The sequence below is a fragment of the Physella acuta genome, unplaced genomic scaffold (genome assembly GCF_028476545.2).
Source record: "Physella acuta isolate Inbredline_101_S28 unplaced genomic scaffold, ASM2847654v3 ptg000405l, whole genome shotgun sequence".
Taxonomy (NCBI): Eukaryota; Metazoa; Mollusca; class Gastropoda; family Physidae; genus Physella; species Physella acuta.
The window spans coordinates 1,028,988-1,050,000 of NW_026731924.1; the positions used below are offsets into that span (position 1 = coordinate 1,028,988).

General features: G+C 36.3%; 1 protein-coding gene across 1 annotated transcript in view; it reads right to left on the reverse strand.

Annotated features, from left to right (window-relative positions):
* Positions 1-18,706, reverse strand: part of LOC131942401 (transcription initiation factor TFIID subunit 2) — a 49,447-nt gene extending 30,741 nt beyond the window's left edge. Inside the window, exons 1-12 of the mRNA XM_059302249.1 lie at positions 18,592-18,706; positions 13,360-13,412; positions 13,031-13,103; positions 12,828-12,918; positions 11,600-11,718; positions 9,201-9,342; positions 8,838-9,032; positions 6,994-7,096; positions 4,679-4,797; positions 3,867-4,080; positions 1,825-2,022; positions 17-109 (exon numbers count right to left, since the gene is read on the reverse strand). Of these exons, the coding sequence (XP_059158232.1) occupies positions 17-109; positions 1,825-2,022; positions 3,867-4,080; positions 4,679-4,797; positions 6,994-7,096; positions 8,838-9,032; positions 9,201-9,342; positions 11,600-11,718; positions 12,828-12,918; positions 13,031-13,103; positions 13,360-13,412; positions 18,592-18,637 (1,446 nt within the window). The 5' untranslated portion in view covers positions 18,638-18,706. The remainder of the gene's footprint in view (positions 1-16; positions 110-1,824; positions 2,023-3,866; positions 4,081-4,678; positions 4,798-6,993; positions 7,097-8,837; positions 9,033-9,200; positions 9,343-11,599; positions 11,719-12,827; positions 12,919-13,030; positions 13,104-13,359; positions 13,413-18,591) is intronic.
* Positions 18,707-21,013: the final 2,307 nt, after the last annotated feature.

A 21,013-nucleotide genomic window follows, 5' to 3' on the forward strand; every position in this document is an offset into this window, starting at 1 on the left:
CAGATGATGTACTAACCGATGAAGTAGATAGCAGCATGTTGGTCCAACTGGTCAACCCAAAAGTTTGTTGACTTGCATTGTAGGCCAGAGACAAAAGTTTGTTCAAAACCTGTAACAAAAGTTTTTATAAACTTGAGGTGTTACCTGTAACAAAAGTTTTTACAAGCTTGATGTAAGTGTTACCTGCACTAAACGTTTTTACAAGCTTGATGTGTTACCTGTAACAAATGTTTTTATAAGCTTGAGGTAAGTGTTACCTGTAATAAAAGTTTTTATAAACTTGAGATGTTACCTGTAACATAAGTTTTTACAAGCTTGAGGTAAGTGTTACCTGTAACAAAAGTTTTTATAAGCTTGATGTAAGTGTTACCTGTAACAAAAGCTTTTATAAACTTGATGTAAGTGTTACCTGTAACAAAAGTTTTTATAAGCTTGAGGTAAGTGTTACCTGTAATAAAAGTTTTTATAAACTTGAGATGTTACCTGTAACATAAGTTTTTACAAGCTTGAGGTAAGTGTTACATGTAACAAAAGTTTTTATAAGCTTGATGTAAGTGTTACCTGTAACAAAAGCTTTTATAAACTTGATGTAAGTGTTACCTGTAATAAAAGTTTTTATAAACTTGATGTAAGTGTTACCTGTAACAAAAGTTTTTATAAGCTTGAGGTAAGTGTTACCTGTAACAAAAGTTTTTATAAACTTGAGATGTTACCTGTAACATAAGTTTTTACAAGCTTGAGGTAAGTGTTACCTGTAACAAAAGTTTTTATAAGCTTGATGTAAGTGTTACCTGTAACAAAAGCTTTTATAAACTTGATGTAAGTGTTACCTGTAACAAAAGTTTTTATAAGCTTGAGGTAAGTGTTACCTGTAATAAAAGTTTTTATAAACTTGAGATGTTACCTGTAACAAAAGTTTTTATAAGCTTGAGGTAAGTGTTACCTGTAACAAAAGTTTTTATAAACTTGAGATGTTACCTGTAACAAAAGTTTTTATAAGCTTGAGGTAAGTGTTACCTGTAACAAAAGTTTTTACAAGCTTGAGGTAAGTGTTACCTGTAACAAAAGTTTTTATAAGCTTGATGTAAGTGTTACCTGTAACAAAAGCTTTTATAAACTTGAGATGTTACCTGTAACATAAGTTTTTACAAGCTTGAGGTAAGTGTTACCTGTAACAAAAGTTTTTATAAGCTTGATGTAAGTGTTACCTGTAACAAAAGCTTTTATAAACTTGATGTAAGTGTTACCTGTAACAAAAGTTTTTATAAGCTTGAGGTAAGTGTTACCTGTAATAAAAGTTTTTATAAACTTGAGATGTTACCTGTAACAAAAGTTTTTATAAGCTTGAGGTAAGTGTTACCTGTAACAAAAGTTTTTATAAACTTGAGATGTTACCTGTAACAAAAGTTTTTATAAGCTTGAGGTAAGTGTTACCTGTAACAAAAGTTTTTACAAGCTTGAGGTAAGTGTTACCTGTAACAAAAGTTTTTATAAGCTTGATGTAAGTGTTACCTGTAACAAAAGTTTTTATAAGCTTGAGGTAAGTGTTACCTGTAACAAAAGTTTTTATAAGCTTGGGGTAAGTGTTACCTGTAACAAAAGTTTTTATAAGCTTGAGGTAAGTGTTACCTGTAACAAAAGTTTTTATAAGCTTGATGTAAGTGTTACCTGTAACAAAAGTTTTTATAAGCTTGATGTAAGTGTTACCTGTAACAAAAGTTTTTATAAGCTTGAGGTAAGTGTTACCTGTAACAAAAGTTTTTATAAGCTTGGGGTAAGTGTTACCTGTAACAAAAGTTTTTATAAGCTTGGGGTAAGTGTTACCTGTAACAAAAGCTCCGTCCCAATTTTTATCTCCAACATTCTGACAACCAGCCTGGCTTTTTTACAGAAGATTTCACTGTAGCGGGGGGAGAGGGTGTGGGGTGAGTGTACAGAGAAAGGATGATTGCCATCACGCTTGGTAGGGTCCAGGATGACATAGCCTACATTCTGCTCATACTCACTGACTTCTAACAGATCCTGTTGACAAACATCATCAACATACATACAGTAAAACACCAGCAGCATCAACATACATACAGTAAAACACCAGCAGCATCAACATACAGTAAAACACCAGCAGCATCAACATACATACAGTCTCTTTCAGGCATCTCTTTGGGGGTGGGGAGGGGAGCATAAAATCTTTTCACCAGTGCCCCCCCCCCCATGGAGAAAATGTCTGAAAGAAACACTATATACTTACAGTATAAAAACCAACAGCATTGACATACATTCAACAGCAACCAACAACACTAAGAGCAAACAATGTTTGAACCTCTCAGACCAAGGACAGATGGAACGTACCATCCTAAATGTTTGAAGCAAGTACAGATGGTACATACCATCCTAAATGTTTGAACCTCTCAGACCAAGGACAGATGGTACGTACCATCCTAAATGTTTGAACCTCTCAGACCAAGGACAGATGGTACGTACCATCCTAAATGTTTGAACCTCTCAGACCAAGGACAGATGGTACGTACCATCCTAAATGTTTGAACCTCTCAGACCAAGGACAGATGGTACGTACCATCCTAAATGTTTGAACCTCTCAGACCAAGGACAGATGGTACATACCATCCTAAATGTTTGAACCTCTCAGACCAAGGACAGATGGTACGTACCATCCTAAATGTTTGAACCTCTCAGACCAAGGACAGATGGTACGTACCATCCTAAATGTTTGAACCTCTCAGACCAAGGACAGATGGTACGTACCATCCTAAATGTTTGAACCTCTCAGACCAAGGACAGATGGTACGTACCATCCTAAATGTTTGAACCTCTCAGACCAAGGACAGATGGTACGTACCATCCTAAATGTTTGAACCTCTCAGACCAAGGACAGATGGTACGTACCATCCTAAATGTTTGAACCTCTCAGACCAAGGACAGATGGTACGTACCATCCTAAATGTTTGAACCTCTCAGACCAAGGACAGATGGTACGTACCATCCTAAATGTTTGAACCTCTCAGACCAAGGACAGATGGTACGTACCATCCTAAATGTTTGAACCTCTCAGACCAAGGACAGATGGAACGTACCATCCTAAATGTTTGAACCTCTCAGACCAAGGACAGATGGTACGTACCATCCTAAATGTTTGAACCTCTCAGACCAAGGACAGATGGTACGTACCATCCTAAATGTTTGAAACAAGGGCAGATGGTACGTACCATCCTAAATGTTTGAACCTCTCAGACCAAGGACAGATGGTACATACCATCCTAAATGTTTGAACCTCTCAGACCAAGGACAGATGGTACGTACCATCCTAAATGTTTGAACCTCTCAGACCAAGGACAGATGGTACGTACCATCCTAAATGTTTGAACCTCTCAGACCAAGGACAGATGGTACGTACCATCCTAAATGTTTGAACCTCTCAGACCAAGGACAGATGGTACGTACCATCCTAAATGTTTGAACCTCTCAGACCAAGGACAGATGGTACGTACCATCCTAAATGTTTGAACCTCTCAGACCAAGGACAGATGGTACGTACCATCCTAAATGTTTGAACCTCTCAGACCAAGGACAGATGGTACGTACCATCCTAAATGTTTGAACCTCTCAGACCAAGGACAGATGGTACGTACCATCCTAAATGTTTGAACCTCTCAGACCAAGGACAGATGGTACGTACCATCCTAAATGTTTGAACCTCTCAGACCAAGGACAGATGGTACGTACCATCCTAAATGTTTGAACCTCTCAGACCAAGGACAGATGGTACGTACCATCCTAAATGTTTGAACCTCTCAGACCAAGGACAGATGGAACGTACCATCCTAAATGTTTGAAACAAGGGCACTTACCCTCATGACCCAGTTCCTGTACTCATTGTTGCCAAATGTCCTTTTACTAAAGAGGTAGGACAGGTATCCTGTGATACCTTTGGTCAGCCATGCGTCCGTCCATGACTCCATGGCAATAAAGCTCCCAAAGAACTGCTGGGCCACTGCTGTGGCCATCAGCTGTCTGGAGGCCATGGTCTGGTCAATGATGTTGGGGGGGTGGAGCAAATTGGTACTGAAACATCAAGAGTCAGTCATTTGTATCGGTTGAGTAAGTTATGGAACATCTAGGAACATTAGAAACAAGGCATGCTCAAAGAAGTTTACATAGGCCTAGAAAAAAAAATCAATGGTAGCCTTTGAGTATTCTAAGAACACTAACAATAACAAAGAAATGTATTCATCACACAAAACGCTAGCCTGCTCAAAATGACTTTCTATTGGATTCAAATAAAATTTGATACCAATCTGTTTCTCTATTTGTGATCATTACCAAGTCTGACTGTCAGATGAGAAAGTAGAAGCAAAATAAAAAAGGGCTGAGCCAATGTTAAGCTACATTAGCAGTGGATATTGCGGCATCAAGCCATGAGAAAATAGACGAACGCTGTAAAAAGACTTGGGAATCTTGATAATAGAAACAATTTCTACAATGCCAAAAGTTTCAAATTTTAATTGTCTTTTTTAAAACTGCAAACCAGAAAATTTTAAAATTCTTTTACCAAATCTGTAAAGTGAAAAAATGTTTTTCTTGAATCTAGAATTCTGGGACGAGCAGGTGAAGTGAGACTTATGTCATTAGTAATTATAAGAGCTAGAGTATCTTGCCATACCTTAGTATACTCATGGTAGAGTAGGTAGCAACCTCACAATAAGCTTGGTCAACAAAGACCTGTTTGTAGTATGAGTAAGGATAGCGGCTGGACATCAACTCCTCATAAAACTCAAATGCCTGGAGGGAAGTTTTGAGAAACTGATAACATTTCTACCACAAGAGACAATGGGAGGCACAACATCCCAGGAGCATTCAATCTTTGATTTCAAACATTTGCCATCCCATATCACAAGTTGACAACCCAGGAGCATTCAATCTTTGATTTCAAACATTTGCCATCCCATATCACAAGTTGACAACCCAGGAGCATTCAATCTTTGATTTCAAACATTTGCCATCCCATATCACAAGTTGACAAACCAGGGGCTTTCAATCTTTGATTTCAAACATTTGCCATCCCATATCACAAGTTGACAACCCAGGAGCATTCAATCTTTGATTTCAAACATTTTCCATCCCATATCACAAGTTGACAACCTAGGGGCTTTCAATCTTTGATTTCAAACATTTGCCATCCCATATCACAAGTTGACAACCCAGGAGCATTCAATCTTTGATTTCAAACATTTTCCATCCCATATCACAAGTTGACAACCCAGGAGCATTCAATCTTTGATTTCAAACATTTTCCATCCCATATCACAAGTTGACAACCCAGGAGCATTCAATCTTTGATTTCAAACATTTTCCATCCCATATCACAAGTTGACAACCCAGGAGCATTCAATCTTTGATTTCAAACATTTGCCATCCCTTATCACAAGTTGACAACCCAGGAGCATTCAATCTTTGATTTCAAACATTTGCCATCCCATATCACAAGTTGACAACCCAGGAGCATTCAATCTTTGATTTCAAACATTTTCCATCCCATATCACAAGTTGACAACCCAGGAGCATTCAATCTTTGATTTCAAACATTTTCCATCCCATATCACAAGTTGACAACCCAGGAGCATTCAATCTTTGATTTCAAACATTTTCCATCCCATATCACAAGTTGACAACCCAGGAGCATTCAATCTTTGATTTCAAACATTTGCCATCCCTTATCACAAGTTGACAACCCAGGAGCATTCAATCTTTGATTTCAAACATTTGCCATCCCATATCACAAGTTGACAACCCAGGAGCATTCAATCTTTGATTTCAAACATTTGCCATCCCATATCACAAGTTGACAACCCAGGAGCATTCAATCTTTGATTTCAAACATTTGCCATCCCATATCACAAGTTGACAACCCAGGAGCATTCAATCTTTGATTTCAAACATTTGCCATCCCATATCACAAGTTGACAACCCAGGAGCATTCAATCTTTGATTTCAAACATTTGCCATCCCATATCACAAGTTGACAACCCAGGAGCATTCAATCTTTGATTTCAAACATTTTCCATCCCATATCACAAGTTGACAACCTAGGGGCTTTCAATCTTTGATTTCAAACATTTGCCATCCCATATCAAATACGCTTTTAAATTAATGTTCTCTCCTTATAGGGGTCATCCATTTTTAACAAATCTGTGTGTGCATGTGTGTGTGAGTGTGTGTTTCTGAAAAAAGTTGACTTTTGTGGACGCCTGTGGACTGGAGGGTTTGGGTCATTCTGGACATCCACATGATGAATTTTACATCAAAATACTTACATTACATCTAAAAAATAAAAACATAATAAGTAATTTTGTTTTTGGTATAAACGAGAAATAAAGTAAACAGAGATTGAGGTTGTGAACCCAGGGAGGCTACTACTAGCAAATCTTATGATGGTTAATATTTTAAGGCATCTACGAGTGCAGCAAAAAAATCGTATTAAATAAAAAAATAGATTGTTTAATACTTTGCTGTTTCAAATTTTGTGTACAAAATTCCAAAAAATTTTGTGGACGTCATGAAGCGATGACCCCATAAACAAAATATGTGATATTTCTTGAACCCAACCATCACAACAAAATATGTGATATTTCTTGAACCCAACCATCACAACAAAATATGTGATATTTCTTGAACCCAACCATCACAACAAAATATGTGATATTTCTTGAACCCAGCCATCACAACAAAATATGTGATATTTCTTGAACCCAACCATCACAACAAAATGTGTGATATTTCTTGAACCCAACCATCACAACAAAATGTGTGATATTTCTTGTACCCAACCATCACAACAAAATATGTGATATTTCTTGAACCCAACCATCACAACAAAATATGTGATATTTCTTGAACCCAACCATCACAACAAAATGTGTGATATTTCTTGAACCACTGACTGACCCTATGACTGATGTCCTTGAACTTGCTACTCACCTGGTGGATGTAACTGGTTGTGTGTTTGAGAACTGGCATCAATTTGGGCAAACAAAAGTGGGTCACCTCATGCATCTTGGGGTCAACTAGAATCTCAAATGGGCTGGAAAAAAATATGTCAGTAATCAAGAACATGTGGGTCAAGGAAGACGTGGGCCAAGCAAGAAAAGTGGGCCATGCAAGAAAAGTGGGTCAAGCAAGAAAAGTGGGTCAAGCAAGAAAAGTGGGCCAAGCAAGAAAAGTGGGCCAAGCAAGAAAAGTGGGCCATGCAAGAAAAGTGGGTCAAGCAAGAAAAGTGGGCCAAGCAAGAAAAGGGGGTCAAGCAAGAAAAGTGGGTCAAGCAAGAAAATGGGGTCAAGCAAGAAAAGTGGGTCAAGCAAGAAAAGGGGGTCAAGCAAGAAAAGGGGGTTAAGCAAGAAAAGGGGGTCAAGCAAGAAAAGGGGGTCAAGCAAGAAAAGGGGGTCAAGCAAGAAAAGGGGGTCAAGTAAGAAAAGGGGGTCAAGCAAGAAAAGAAGGGCAATGAGGGGGATGAGAGAAGGTACATGGTACCAGCAGGTACAAGGTACCAACAAGTACAAGAAGGTATGTGGTACCCAACAAGTACAAGAAGGTATGTGGTACCCAACAAGTACAAGAAGGTATGTGGTACCCAACAAGTACAAGAAGGTATGAGGTACCCAACAAGTACAAGAAGGTATGTGGTACCCAACAAGTACAAGAAGGTATGTGGTACCCAACAAGTACAAGAAGGTATGAGGTACCCAACAAGTACAAGAAGGTATGAGGTACCCAACAAGTACAAGAAGGTATGTGGTACCCAACAAGTACAAGAAGGTATGTGGTACCCAACAAGTACAAGAAGGTATGTGGTACCCAACAAGTACAAGAAGGTATGAGGTACCCAACAAGTACAAGAAGGTATGTGGTACCCAACAAGTACAAGAAGGTATGTGGTACCCAACAAGTACAAGAAGGTATGAGGTACCCAACAAGTACAAGAAGGTATGAGGTACCCAACAAGTACAAGAAGGTATGAGGTACCCAACAAGTACAAGAAGGTATGAGGTACCCAACAAGTACAAGAAGGTATGTGGTACCCAACAAGTACAAGAAGGTATGAGGAACCCAACAAGTACAAGAAGGTATGTGGTACCCAACAAGTACAAGAAGGTATGAGGTACCCAACAAGTACAAGAAGGTATGTGGTACCAACAAGTACCGCATAAAGCCATGCTATACAATTGACATGTCCATTTGAACTAGGAGTGCTTTGACATGGCACCAATTGCTTGACTTGCGGAGTGTATGACTTGTGTTGTGGTGCTGAGGTGTTCGGGGTGGTGGGGTGTTTGGGGTGATGAGGTGTTTGGGGTGATGAGGTGTTTGGGGTGGTGGGGTGTTTGGGGTGATGAGGTGTTTGGGGTGATGAGGTGTTTGGGGTGGTGGGGTGTTTGGGGTGGTGGGGTGTTTGGGGTGATGAGGTGTTTGGGGTGGTGGGGTGTTTGGGGTGATGAGGTGTTTGGGGTGATGAGGTGTTTGGGGTGGTGGGGTGTTTGGGGTGATGAGGTGTTTGGGGTGATGAGGTGTTTGGGGTGATGAGGTGTTTGGGGTGGTGGGGTGTTTGGGGTGATGAGGTGTTTGGGGTGGAGGGGTGTTTGGGGTGTTTGGGGTGATGGGGTGTTTGGGGTAATGAGGTGTTGTGGTAGCTGCAGGGAACAATTCAAGTGTTGGGAGTGGGGTGATGTGGTGATATTCTATTCTACAAGGGCAAGTACTTTTGTGTGAATTCTTCAGACTATTATCCAAGGCATAACCAGGTCGTCTAGTATTTTTTAAGAACCTACCCTACAGCAAGAGCAATATTGGGTGCAGCAACAGGTGTAGATAGGAAGTAGTGATATGTCTTCTCCAACATGTCTTCTGTAAACTCCACACTAACTAGATCTCCACAAGAAATAGCTGTCATGTCACGATCTACCGTAACCTCAATCTTCCAAGTGCACGGCTCCGAGCAGGAATCCACACATGGAAACCACAGCCTGCAACAAATAGAGGTCAGTTCAAGGCCGCAACAAATAGAGGTCAGTTCAAGGCCGCAACAAATAGAGGTCAGTTCAAGGCCGCAACAAATAGAGGTCAGTTCAAGGCCGCAACAAATAGAGGTCAGGTTCAAACAAAACATGTTGGAATTTGCATATGTAGCCTACCTGGCAAAGTTTTCCACAGAGTATGTGAACATGTGAGAGCCCCTCTCTGCCACAGTCCCAGGCATGTCGGGTACAACAAAGTGCACACCACCCTGCGCATCCTTCAAGCCAAACTCAACACAAACTTGGAAGCTGCCCAAAACTGAAAGTTGGTGCAAAGACTGTGTTCAACACAATAAAACCATTTTTACAAGTTTTTATTTAACTCACTTCCTCTGTCGGCAGTCTGTCTGTCTAGATCGAAATTGCAGGCACTTGTAACTGACAGATATGGTTCGAAGTTGGGAAGTGGGTCAAGACATGAAGACAATGCAACATGACATTAAATTTGACTTAATTAGTTGCCTGATTAATTTTTTATGAATTAATTAAAATTTTGTCTAAATTAGTAGGCTGTGTCATCAAACTGTTTCCGCGCGTCATCATGTTCAATAGGGCGTTCACGTTCAATAGGTGCGCAATGGTTTTTAGTGATGTAACTCTATTGTAAATAAAACCTGTAAAGCACTAAAAAATTTTTTCATAAAAAACATTTTAATAACAAGCTTTTATATAATAATGCACTAAAAAGGAGAAAATAAATTATACACTACTATTTAAATAACCATAAAGAAAAGCGTGGGTGTCTTCCTTAACATTAGTAAAGATATCCAATAGATACTAAAGTGACCCACGCTTTTCTTTATAGTTATTTAAATTTTAGTGTAAATTTATTTTCTCCTTTTTAGTGCATTATTACTGAAAAGCTTGTTATTAAAACGGTTTTTAAGAAAATTTTTGTAATGGTAGTGTGGATTGTGGTGTGGGTTCTGGTGTGATTGTGGGTTGTAATGTAGGTTGCGGTGTGGATTGTGGTTGTGGTGAAGGTTGTGGTGTGGTTTGTGGTGTGGGTTGTGGTTGTGGTGGGCTTGTGGTGTGTAGGTTGTGGTGAAGGTTGTGGTTGTGGTGTATAGGTTGTGGTGTGGTAAAGGTTGTGGTGTAGGTTGTGGTGTGGGTTGTGGTTGTGGTGAAGGTTGTGGTGAAGGTTGTGGTGTGGGTTGTGGTGTAGGTTGTGGTTGTGGTGTAGGTTGTGGTTGTGGTGTAGGTTGTGGTTGTGGTGTATGTTGTGGTGTAGGTTGTGGTGTGGGTTGTGGTGTAGGTTGTGGTGTGGGTTGTGGTGTAGGTTGTGGTGTGGGTTGTGGTGTAGGTTGTGGTGTAGGTTGTGGTGTGGGTTGTGGTGTAGGTTGTGGTGTAGGTTGTGGTGTGGGTTGTGGTGTAGGTTGTGGTGTAGGTTGTGGTTGTGGTGAAGGTTGTGGTGTGGGTTGTGGTGTAGGTTGTGGTGTGGGTTGTGGTTGTGGTGTAGGTTGTATTGTGGGGTGTGGTGTAGATTGTGGTGTAGTTGTGGTGTGGGTTGTGGTTGTCTTGAACGTTGTGGTTGTGGTGTGGGTTGTGGTGTGGTGTAGGTTGTGGTTGTGGTTTGGGTTGTGGTGAAGGTTGTGGTTGTGGTGTGGGTTGTGGTTGGGGTGTGGTGTAGGTTGTGGTGTAGGTTGTGGTGTTGGTTGTGGTGTAGGTTGTGGTGTTGGTTGTGGTGTGGGTTGTGGTGTGTAGGTTGTGGTGTGGGTTGTGGTGAAGGTTGTGGTGTGAGTTGTGGTTGTGGTGAACGTTGTGGTTGTGGTGTGGGTTGTGGTGTGGTGTAGGTTGTGGTTTGGGTTGTGGTGTAGGTTGTGGTTTGGGTTGTGGTGTGGGTTGTGGTGTGGGTTGTGGTGTGGGTTGTGGTGAACATTGTGGTTGTGGTGTAGGTTGTGGTGTGGGTTGTGGTGAACATTGTGGTTGTGGTGTGGGTTGTGGTGTAGGTTGTGGTGTGGGTTGTGGTGTGGGTTGTGGTGAACATTGTGGTTGTGGTGTAGGTTGTGGTGTGGGTTGTGGTGAACATTGTGGTTGTGGTGTGGGTTGTGGTGTGGTGTGGTGTAGGTTGTGGTTTGGGTTGTGGTGTGGGTTGTGGTTTGGGTGTGGTGTGGCGTAGGTTGTGGTTGTGGTGTGTGGGTTGTGGTGTGGTGTGGTGTAGGTTGTGGTGTGGGTTGTGGTGTAGGTTGTGGTGAAGGTTGTGGTGTGGGTTGTGGTTGTGGTGTGGGTTGTGGTGTGGTGTGGTGTGGTGTAGGTTGTGGTGTGGGTTGGGGTGTGGTGTGGTGTTGGTTGTGGTGTGGGTTGTGGTGTGTAGGTTGTGGTGTGGGTTGTGGTGAAGGTTGTAGTGTGGGTTGTGGTTTGGGTGTGGTGTGGCGTAGGTTGTGGTTGTGGTGTGTAGGTTGTGGTGTGGGTTGTGGTGAAGGTTGTGGTGTGGTGTGTAGGTTCTGGTGTAGGTTATGGTGCGGTGTGTGGTTGGGTACAATAAAACCACTAGTATTTTTGTCTGTCAAGCCCACCTGAAACAGTAGATAAAATCTCCTTTGGGAATGTGATGATAAGCTCTCCATTTCCTAGGTCAGGGTCAACTGCGTTCAATGCATTCTTCTGACATTTTTGAAAGTAGTCAATGTTACGTCTGTAAACAGCAATTACATTTTAACACAATATTATTTTAGGCAGCTACATTAGATGAGAAGTATGATATATCTATCTATTTATCTATCAATATATATATATATATATATATATATATATATATATAAGGCCACATCACAAGTGACAAGCATATCCATAACACAATGAATACATTAATTTAATTAATATAAATTACAAAAAAAAAAGTTACAATTATACATAAGGTATACACTATATGTAAACACAGCTAAATTAAGTCTGTCCTAATATAATTCTGGACACAGAGAGGAAACACAGAGAGGAAAGAAATAATGTTAATAATGGGCTCCCCACCCTCCCCCACCACAGTACATAATGCGCTTCATCCAAATTTAAAACACACATTCACACCTGGATTTTCCCCACCCTCCCCCACCACAGTACATTGTCACCCCTACTCCCTCAAACATGATCTCATACTTAAGCTCACTCCCACATATTATGGATTGTTATTGTAAATGTATTCAGTTTTTTCAAATATATTTAACCTCACTCCCACATATTTGGATTGTTATTGTAAATGTATTCAGTTTTTTCAAATATACTTAACCTCACTCCCACATATTATGGATTGTTATTGTAAATGTATTCAGTTTTTTCAAATAAACTTAAGCTCACTCCTACATATTATGGATTGTTATTGTAAATGTATTCAGTTTTTTCAAATAAAATAAATTGCACAACTTGAAACACCTGTGCACCAACAGAGCTAATGGATATGTAATAACGTTACAAGATTTATAGAGCAATATTTCATGAATTTTTAAAAAACTAACTCATCTGATTGTATCAAAAATGTTATTGGGTCTAGACCTATATGTCAAGTTTGAAACAAATCAGATTGGTAGAAGTGGGTGACATTGCAAGGCTCAACCCATGATGGAAAAAGATAAAAGCTGAGACTCGAGTTAAATAAAAGGTTGTCATTTTTTTTAAAAATTTATTATTAGCATTCAAGATTAAAGGTGAAATTAATGACTTAATAAGGTTTTTATAACAAAGCATTGACTTAAAAACAGAGCTTCTAAAACAATTCATTCATTAAATTAGGTATAATAACAAGGCACTTACTTGATGGGGTTCCCCTGACAAATGTTAAGAGTTGGATCAAAGTATGTAAACTCTGCATCCCATTTTTTATCAATGCTCACACGATAAATAACTGGGCTAGCATTAAAGAGAATTTGGTTCATTTTTTAGTTGACTACCATTTATCAAAAGTGAAAATCTATGGATGGTTGAAAAATGTGTGGCTTATAGTTTGTAAAGGATACTGCATTGTTTACTGTTAATTCTTATTTCTGTCAAGTCTGGCACTGTTGGCCAAACAGTTAGTTCTACATAGCCCTGGAGAAGAATAAACAGAGTACAGGCAAAATACATTTCTTTTTAATAACTACAAACATAAGAGCACTATGCATGGTAATACAACCTATTGTGTTAACAATTATCAACTAACATCTCTAGGAAAAATGTGTTGACAACTGGGACATTATCACTCACCACCAATGACTTGTTAACATTATCACTCACCACCAATGACTTGTTATCAAAATTTTATCACTCACCACCAATGACTTGTTATCAAAATTTTATCACTCACCACCAATGACTTGTTATCAAAATTGATCCCATTGATGCAGAGAATTTGATGAGCTGCATTGATAGAAAACATTAGAAAGCTGATAGAATCTTTTCTTCATTTAAATAAAAGTTTTAAAAAACTGACTTGGGAATTTTTCTCCGCTAATAATGATTTGGAACAAAAAGTTAATTTATGCAAAATTTTGTTTACTATTGTGAAAGAAATTATTGATACTTTTTTCTTAACCCTTTATTTACGGAATTAAATTCTGAATGAAACTTTTTCTTAAACAATGTGTTATTATATTGCTTTTGGCACACTAAAAGCATACGTTGAAGGAAATTTAGTTTTGTACATTTTTGATGGCCCAAATACATGCAGGAATGCAGGACGTTCAAAACAGGAGTAACTGTAAAATTTAATAATTAATAACATGCCGATCATTATAACAATCATTTTTGTAACTTTCACACATAAACACAACACAAAAGTATATTTTGAGTATGGTTTTATAGTAGATTTTCTATGGGAACACATCTTAGACTTTCTTCAGACTGTACCAAACACAGCAAACCTTAGACTTTCTTCAGACTGTACCAAACACAGCAAACGTTGCCGACTTGTCCTGCTCCCTTCATATATTATGTCTTAACTCTGGCTGACTGGAAGCTTACAACACTTGATTAGGAAGCAGAGATCAATCACTATTATTTTCTGATTCAGTAGGAAGCAGAGATCAATCACTATTATTTTCTGATTCAGTAGAAAGCAGAGATCAATCACTATTATTTTCTGATTCAGTAGGAAGCAGAGATCAATCACTATTATTTTCTGATTTAGTAGGAAGCAGAGATCAATCACTATTATTTTCTCATTCAGTAGGAAGCAGAGATCAATCACTATTATTTTCTCATTCAGTAGGAAGCAGAGATCAATCACTATTATTTTCTGATTCAGTAGGAAGCAAAGATCAATCACTATTATTTTCTGATTCAGTAGGAAGCAGGGATCAATCACTATTATTTTCTGATTCAGTAGGAAGCAGGGATCAATCACTATTATTTTCTGATTCAGTAGGAAGCAGAGATCAATCACTATTATTTTCTGATTCAGTGTAGTAAGTTGATGGACCAGCTCCTTTCATCAGTTGTGTCACCATCTAATTGTAACCTCCAGTAGACACTTATCTTCTTTTCCTTATAGATAATTCTCAGATGACAGGAGATCTAGAAAAAATATATGTTTACCATGTAAGTATTTGGTATCTACTTTTTTGTTACACTTTTACTACTAGAAATCTAAATTTAATTATAATATTTGTTATGTAAACCATATGCTAACCTTCTTCCAAATATATAAATATCATGTTTTGAGTACATTTTGATAATTTATCATCAAAATAATATTTATGTCAACATCAAATCAGCCATTTCCAAGAAATCCGTTAAAAAGTTACTGTGAGCCCTGACGATACTCCAAAGTATTTGTGTAAAAAATTGATTTAATACAAAGACAATTTGATTAAAATTGTATAAATAGAAGTTAACACACTTACCTGACTATTGAAGATGCCAATAAAAAAATATTTGGGCTTGAAAACTTAAATATTAAGGTTACATAAAGAAAATTTTAGGTGTGAGGTCTGTACAGCACGATTGTGAACTACCGATCCCGGAAGAGATTGAAAATAGCACAGCTCCGATTATTTTCGAAAAAACATCTATCTCGCCATCTCCCGCTGACTCAAGGGTATAATACTATTGCTTATATAAATAATTTTAAAAATTCATCTTAAATTAAAAATAATACAGGCACTTAAAGTGGTACTTTTAAGTAACGTCAGTAGATAAAGGGTTAAATAAAAATGTAGGTATTGTCATCAAAATGTCTAAGATCTAGACTCTAGCTCTGGAGTATAGTTAGTGATTAGAGACATAGATTTAATTTGTAGTTAACTACGAATAGACACTTTCTATATTGATTGGACTTAATGAGTAAATCATCACACCATGAGTAAATGGTTCAGTCTTAGCTTTATATACATGACAACAACTGGGAATAATTCTCAGGTCCTTAAATAATTCTCAGGTCCTTACGTGTGGTTACATATCACCCCCCCCCCCCTATAATGACATTTTATTATAATCTTTTTGCTGAAAACACAGCACAGGAAACGTGTGCCAATCATTTGGCTGTAGGCCTGTAGGCTAGTTATTAGTCGCGTCATATCTAAATAATAGAATGCATTGCGCTTTCCTCATTGATGATGTTTTTATTATTTTTTAAAGTTAAGATTGCAGTTTTTGTAACATGGTATATTTACCCTTTGTCAATTTAAAAAGCATGGCATGTTAATTATTTAATAATTATGTACAAATATTGTCATAAAACACAAAAATATAGGTTAAGTTTGATTTTCTTATTTTATTACCATTATCCCTCAACCCTATACAAAACTAAAGGCTACATTAATTATTTTTTAAACTGTTTATTGATTGTGTTACTGTACAGCCAATCAATATTTGTCTTAAGAATGTGAAACATCCGGTTATAACTTAGGCTTGATGAAAATAAATAGAAATGTAGCCTTAAATAGCCATTTTGATGAACATTTCAAAATTATTTTTTTTTATAAAAATGTATCAATAATAGCTAGCACACTAGTAAACTAAGCCAATTTATCATATTTTAATTTTCTGTGCAAAGTCATTATTACTGAAAAAATTCCAATGTCAGGTCAGCCTGTGGCACATTCCACTGAACTTGACTGAAGGAAAAAATACTTGACCTGTGACCTACATTAAAACAGAGTTTACTTTTGTTTTTTACTTTCTCCTTTATACAAATTATAGAGAAAGTATTGTAATTGTGCAAAAAAAAAAAAAAAAAAAAAAAAAAATTTGTAAAAATCTTGACGGTTTACACCTCACTGATACTGAAAAACATAATTTTGCAATCTTGTCCGTATGTCTGTCTGTGTGTCTGTCTGTGTGTAAACACCATAACTTGAGTACCGTTACAGCTATGTTGATGAAATTTCATATATAAGTATTTTATCAAAATCGTAGATCCTGATCTACTTTTGACGATTTCAGATAACCGGAAGTGGTATTTTTTCTACTTTGAATTTTTCGATTCTTTTTTCTATGATATTCTATTCTATTTTTTAAAAGTTTAAGTAATTAAAAACCATGTCTATATTCCAAGTTATATAAGAATATTCGAGAAAGTTTAGGGGAGATCACTCCCTGTTTATTTTTACTAAAAGTAAAAATGTGCTTAATCTTACTTAAATAAGTAATGAAATTTTGAAAATTAATTTTAATTACTGTTGTAAAGTGAGATAAACAGCTTCATAAACACGTTTTCTTGAGGGGGTGTGACCCGGGTGTGGCACATCGCAATTGGAACTTTATATTTCTGTGTTTTATGACTATATTTATACACAATCAGCATGCTAAAACCTGCAATCTAACTAATAATTCATAATTTTAGTTTAAAAAATAATAAAAACGATCATCAATGAAGAAAGCGTAAACATTCTATTTTTAGGGTATGACATAAAAAAACAGTCATAAATCTAGCCAAATGATTGGATTTTTGTGCGGCACTCTTTTTCCAGCGCCTGGTTTTCACCAAAAAAGATTAAAATAAAATGGCATTATTGAGGGGTGATCATTACCCACGAGCAATCTCATAAACCCCATAAATTATTACCAGTTAATTGTAATGTGTGTTAAATTAATACTTTAGAGTTTACATTTCACATAGCTGGTTTACGTTTTAAGCGATATTTCAGAGATGTGCTAAAACTCAAAGCTTGACATTTCACAGTATTCTATTTATAAAATGTTTACTGAAGTTGACATATCCTTTGATAAATTCTTAAACTGACATTATAATGAAAGTGTTCATGTTTTCTTTCTATTATAGTAGCCTATAACTAAAACTGTAATGCAGTGCATCTTATAAAATTGGGCATTATTATTTTTAATTTAGGCCCTTTATAGATCTAGATAGGCCTGTCAGTAGGCCCTATTTACATTTAGGCCTAATAGTTTTTTTATATATTAATATTACACATCTCTAGACCGAATATTATTTTAGTGTTTTCATTTCCATTTAGATCTAGATTCAATTTTTTTTTAATTGTTTGCAATAAATATAGATTTATTTCTACCTGAAAATGCCTTTATAATCTATTTATCTGCAATTCGTTAATTCTAGTTTGCTAGATCTAGATAACCTGGTATTAAGAAGGTTAATAAAAATCTGGCTAATTTAAAATTTTATAATTTAGGCAGCAATTAATTACATTCTTTTCATTTTTAATTTAATAATTTAGATCTACAGTATATTTATTTTAAAGCCCATTTTATTGTAGCAGTCCATTTAAAAACAAACAGCTATTAAAAAACATCATATGCGCATATCTGTTAATATCTCAGAACTCGGCCGCCATTATGAAATTACGCATGCTTTCTCGTTCCTACCCTATTAGTTTTATCGCGCTACTCCTCATTGCCCCATGCTTAAAAACCCTTAAAATCGACATTTCTATTTATCCAAATGGTGGGCATGCTATTTACTATTTAGACATTTTCATGCAATTTAGATGATTATTTATATCTGAAATTTAGTTGTCAATGCACCAGTTCGGTAGCGTCGGCATATCAACAAATATTTGCTATTATCGTTGATCCCTTTCGGTATCGGACAATGTAAAACGGGAGCTAATTCATTTAATAGTATTTAGGGCCTATAAAAGATGAAATAAAACTCAAATATTCATATCGAATACATTTTATTCTTTGATTCCGATAACGAGAATTAACATGTTAAAAAATGGTGACTTTCAACAAGTACGATGAAAAAGTCTGGATGTGGTCGTACCGAATCGAAACAGCGGAAGTCAAATCAAAATGCCTACCTTAATCAACAAAATATTTTCAAGTTCTCTGGATTTGCAACTTTTATAGCATTGATTCTATAAATTTAAAATTTCTGAATTAATTTTAGGCTTCTATTTTTACGGTCGCTTTGTTTGCTAAATTTAAAAAAGCATGTTTTTATTCCATGTCAACATGATGGAAGGATTCTCAACCCGCTCACGTCCATTAGAAACTTTTTTTTAATTAGAAAGTGATAGGGCGTAGGTAGGGCCTAAAATAAATTGTGTTTTTATAATAAAGCCATTTCTTATAATAAGGCTATCGCGTGTTATATTCTTCTTCTTTTAAAATAACTCACAAACTTTAAATAGTCGAGCTAGTTCAGGCTTTGTATCTTTTTTCATGATTTTAAAAGCCTTTTGTTTTCAAATTTTGCAGGGGGCTGCCATCTTGGTATGATCTAGATATCTAGCAGTCAATGTATTGTAGACTAACTTTGCAGTTTTTGTGAAAATAGCGCTAGGGGGGGTTTACACCTACGACATGTGCAACACAAAGCCCGCCAAAGTTTTTTTGTTTTTTTTAAACAATTTTTATCTGGAAACACTTTCTTCACATATTATGTTTACTTTAGCGTTCACACTTACAGAACATGTTACAAAACATGTTGAACATGAAATTTGACTTGAAGCGACTGCTAGCTAGGCATAGATAAATAATAGAAAGAGTCAAAGTAAAAAAAAAAGAAACACGTTGATAGCAGTGGCGGAACTAGAAAAAAAGGGCCACCCCGCAAAAAATTTTTTTTGGCCCCCCCCCCCATATAATATATAGACATATATATATATATATATATATATATATATATATATATATATATATATATATATATATATATATATATATATATATATATATATATATATATATATATATATATACTCAAACACAAAATACGAACATAGGATACTCATTGCTGGCCTGTTCGTGTTTTGAGAAATACGTGGGGTTTTTTTTTTAAATTAAAACAAATTACAACATCATGTCATGTGTGTAAGTGCATTAGTCTGTTTTGTAAAAATCAGTTTTATATTATTTCTACCATTAGACCTCTAACCTCTTATCGGTCAAAAGAATATGTAACATGAAAGCTTTCTGTAAATAATGGTGTCTCGTGTCATGTTTATTTTTATGTTTTTTTGTATTTATATTATTAATTTTAAATACATTTTCTTTTTATACAGTGTCATTCTTTAGTAAGTAATTTATAAACAAATAACGATAAAGATAAGTAATTGCTTTTTACAAGCTTTTATTTAACTCACTTCTTCTGTCGTCAGTCGTCAGTCGTCAGTCTAGACGGAAACGCAGGAGTGAAAATTCGGACAGTTCTACTTGACCGACACGATTCACAGTTGGCACGTGGGTCAAGACATGAAGACAATGCAATCTGAAACTAAATTTGACTTAATTGGATGCCTAATTAATTTTTATGAATTAATAAAAATTTGGACCGAATTATTAGGCATGTCTAGCCAACCACACCACACGCGTCATCACCTTCAATAGCTGCGCCATCACGTAATGGCTGCGTTCAAAAACCATTGCGCGCCTACTGAACGTGATGTTCAGTAGGCGCGCAATGGTTTTTAGTCATGTAACTCTATTGTAAATAAAACATGTAAAGTACTGGAAAAAAATTCATAAAAAACGTTTTAATAACAAGCTTTTATGTAATGATGCACTAAAAAGTAGAAAATAAATTATAGACTACTATTTAAATAATAACTATAAAGAAAAGCGTGGGTGTCTTCCTTAACATTAGTAAAGGTATCTAATAGATACTAAAGTGACCCACGCTTTTCTTTATAGTTATTTAAATAGTAGTCTATAATTTATTTTCTACTTTTTAGTGCATCGTTACATAAAAGCTTGTTATTAAAACGTTTTTATGATTTTTTTTTTAATTTGTTTAGTACAAATCTATTAAAAGGAGCTTATGAGCACCACTATTTGACTATTTAAATAAACCGGGAGTGATCTCCCCTAAACTTTCTCGAATATTCTTATATAAAATAACAGGGGATGGAAACTCGGGCTATAGACATGATTTTTAATCCATTTTAAATACTTAAAGTTTTAAAAATAGAATAAAATCTCGTAGACAAATTAATTGCACACCAAGTGAACGCAAATAAAAAAAGCGCATAATAGTGCGCAATATTATTAGTACTTTTAAAATTTACATTAGTTTTTTGAGAAATCGGAAGTAGCGTAAATTACTACTTCCAGTCAACGGAAATTACTCAAAATTTAACAGAAGGTAGAGAATTAGATCTTTTACTTACATGTGAAATTTCATTTATCTATCTGAAATAGTACTCAAGTTATAGGCTTTTAAAAAATTCAAAGTAGGAAAAGTACCACTTCCGGTTATCGGAAATCGCTCAAAAGTTGATACGGATCTACGATTTTGATAAAATACTTATATATGAAATTTCATCAACCTAGCTGTAACGGTACTCAAGTTATCGTGTTTACACACGGACAGACACACACACACACAGACATACGGACAAGATTGCAAAATTATGTTTTTCCGTATCAGTGAGGTGTAAAACGTCGAGATTTGTAAAAATCTCGATTTTTTTTTTTTGCACGATTACAATACTTTCTCTATACTACGTATATACGAGAAAGTAAAAAGGGAAATAAGTTATGGAAGTGGTTTGAACGTTTGCTTATCTTAGATAAGTTTGATTGTAGGAGAAAGAGGACTC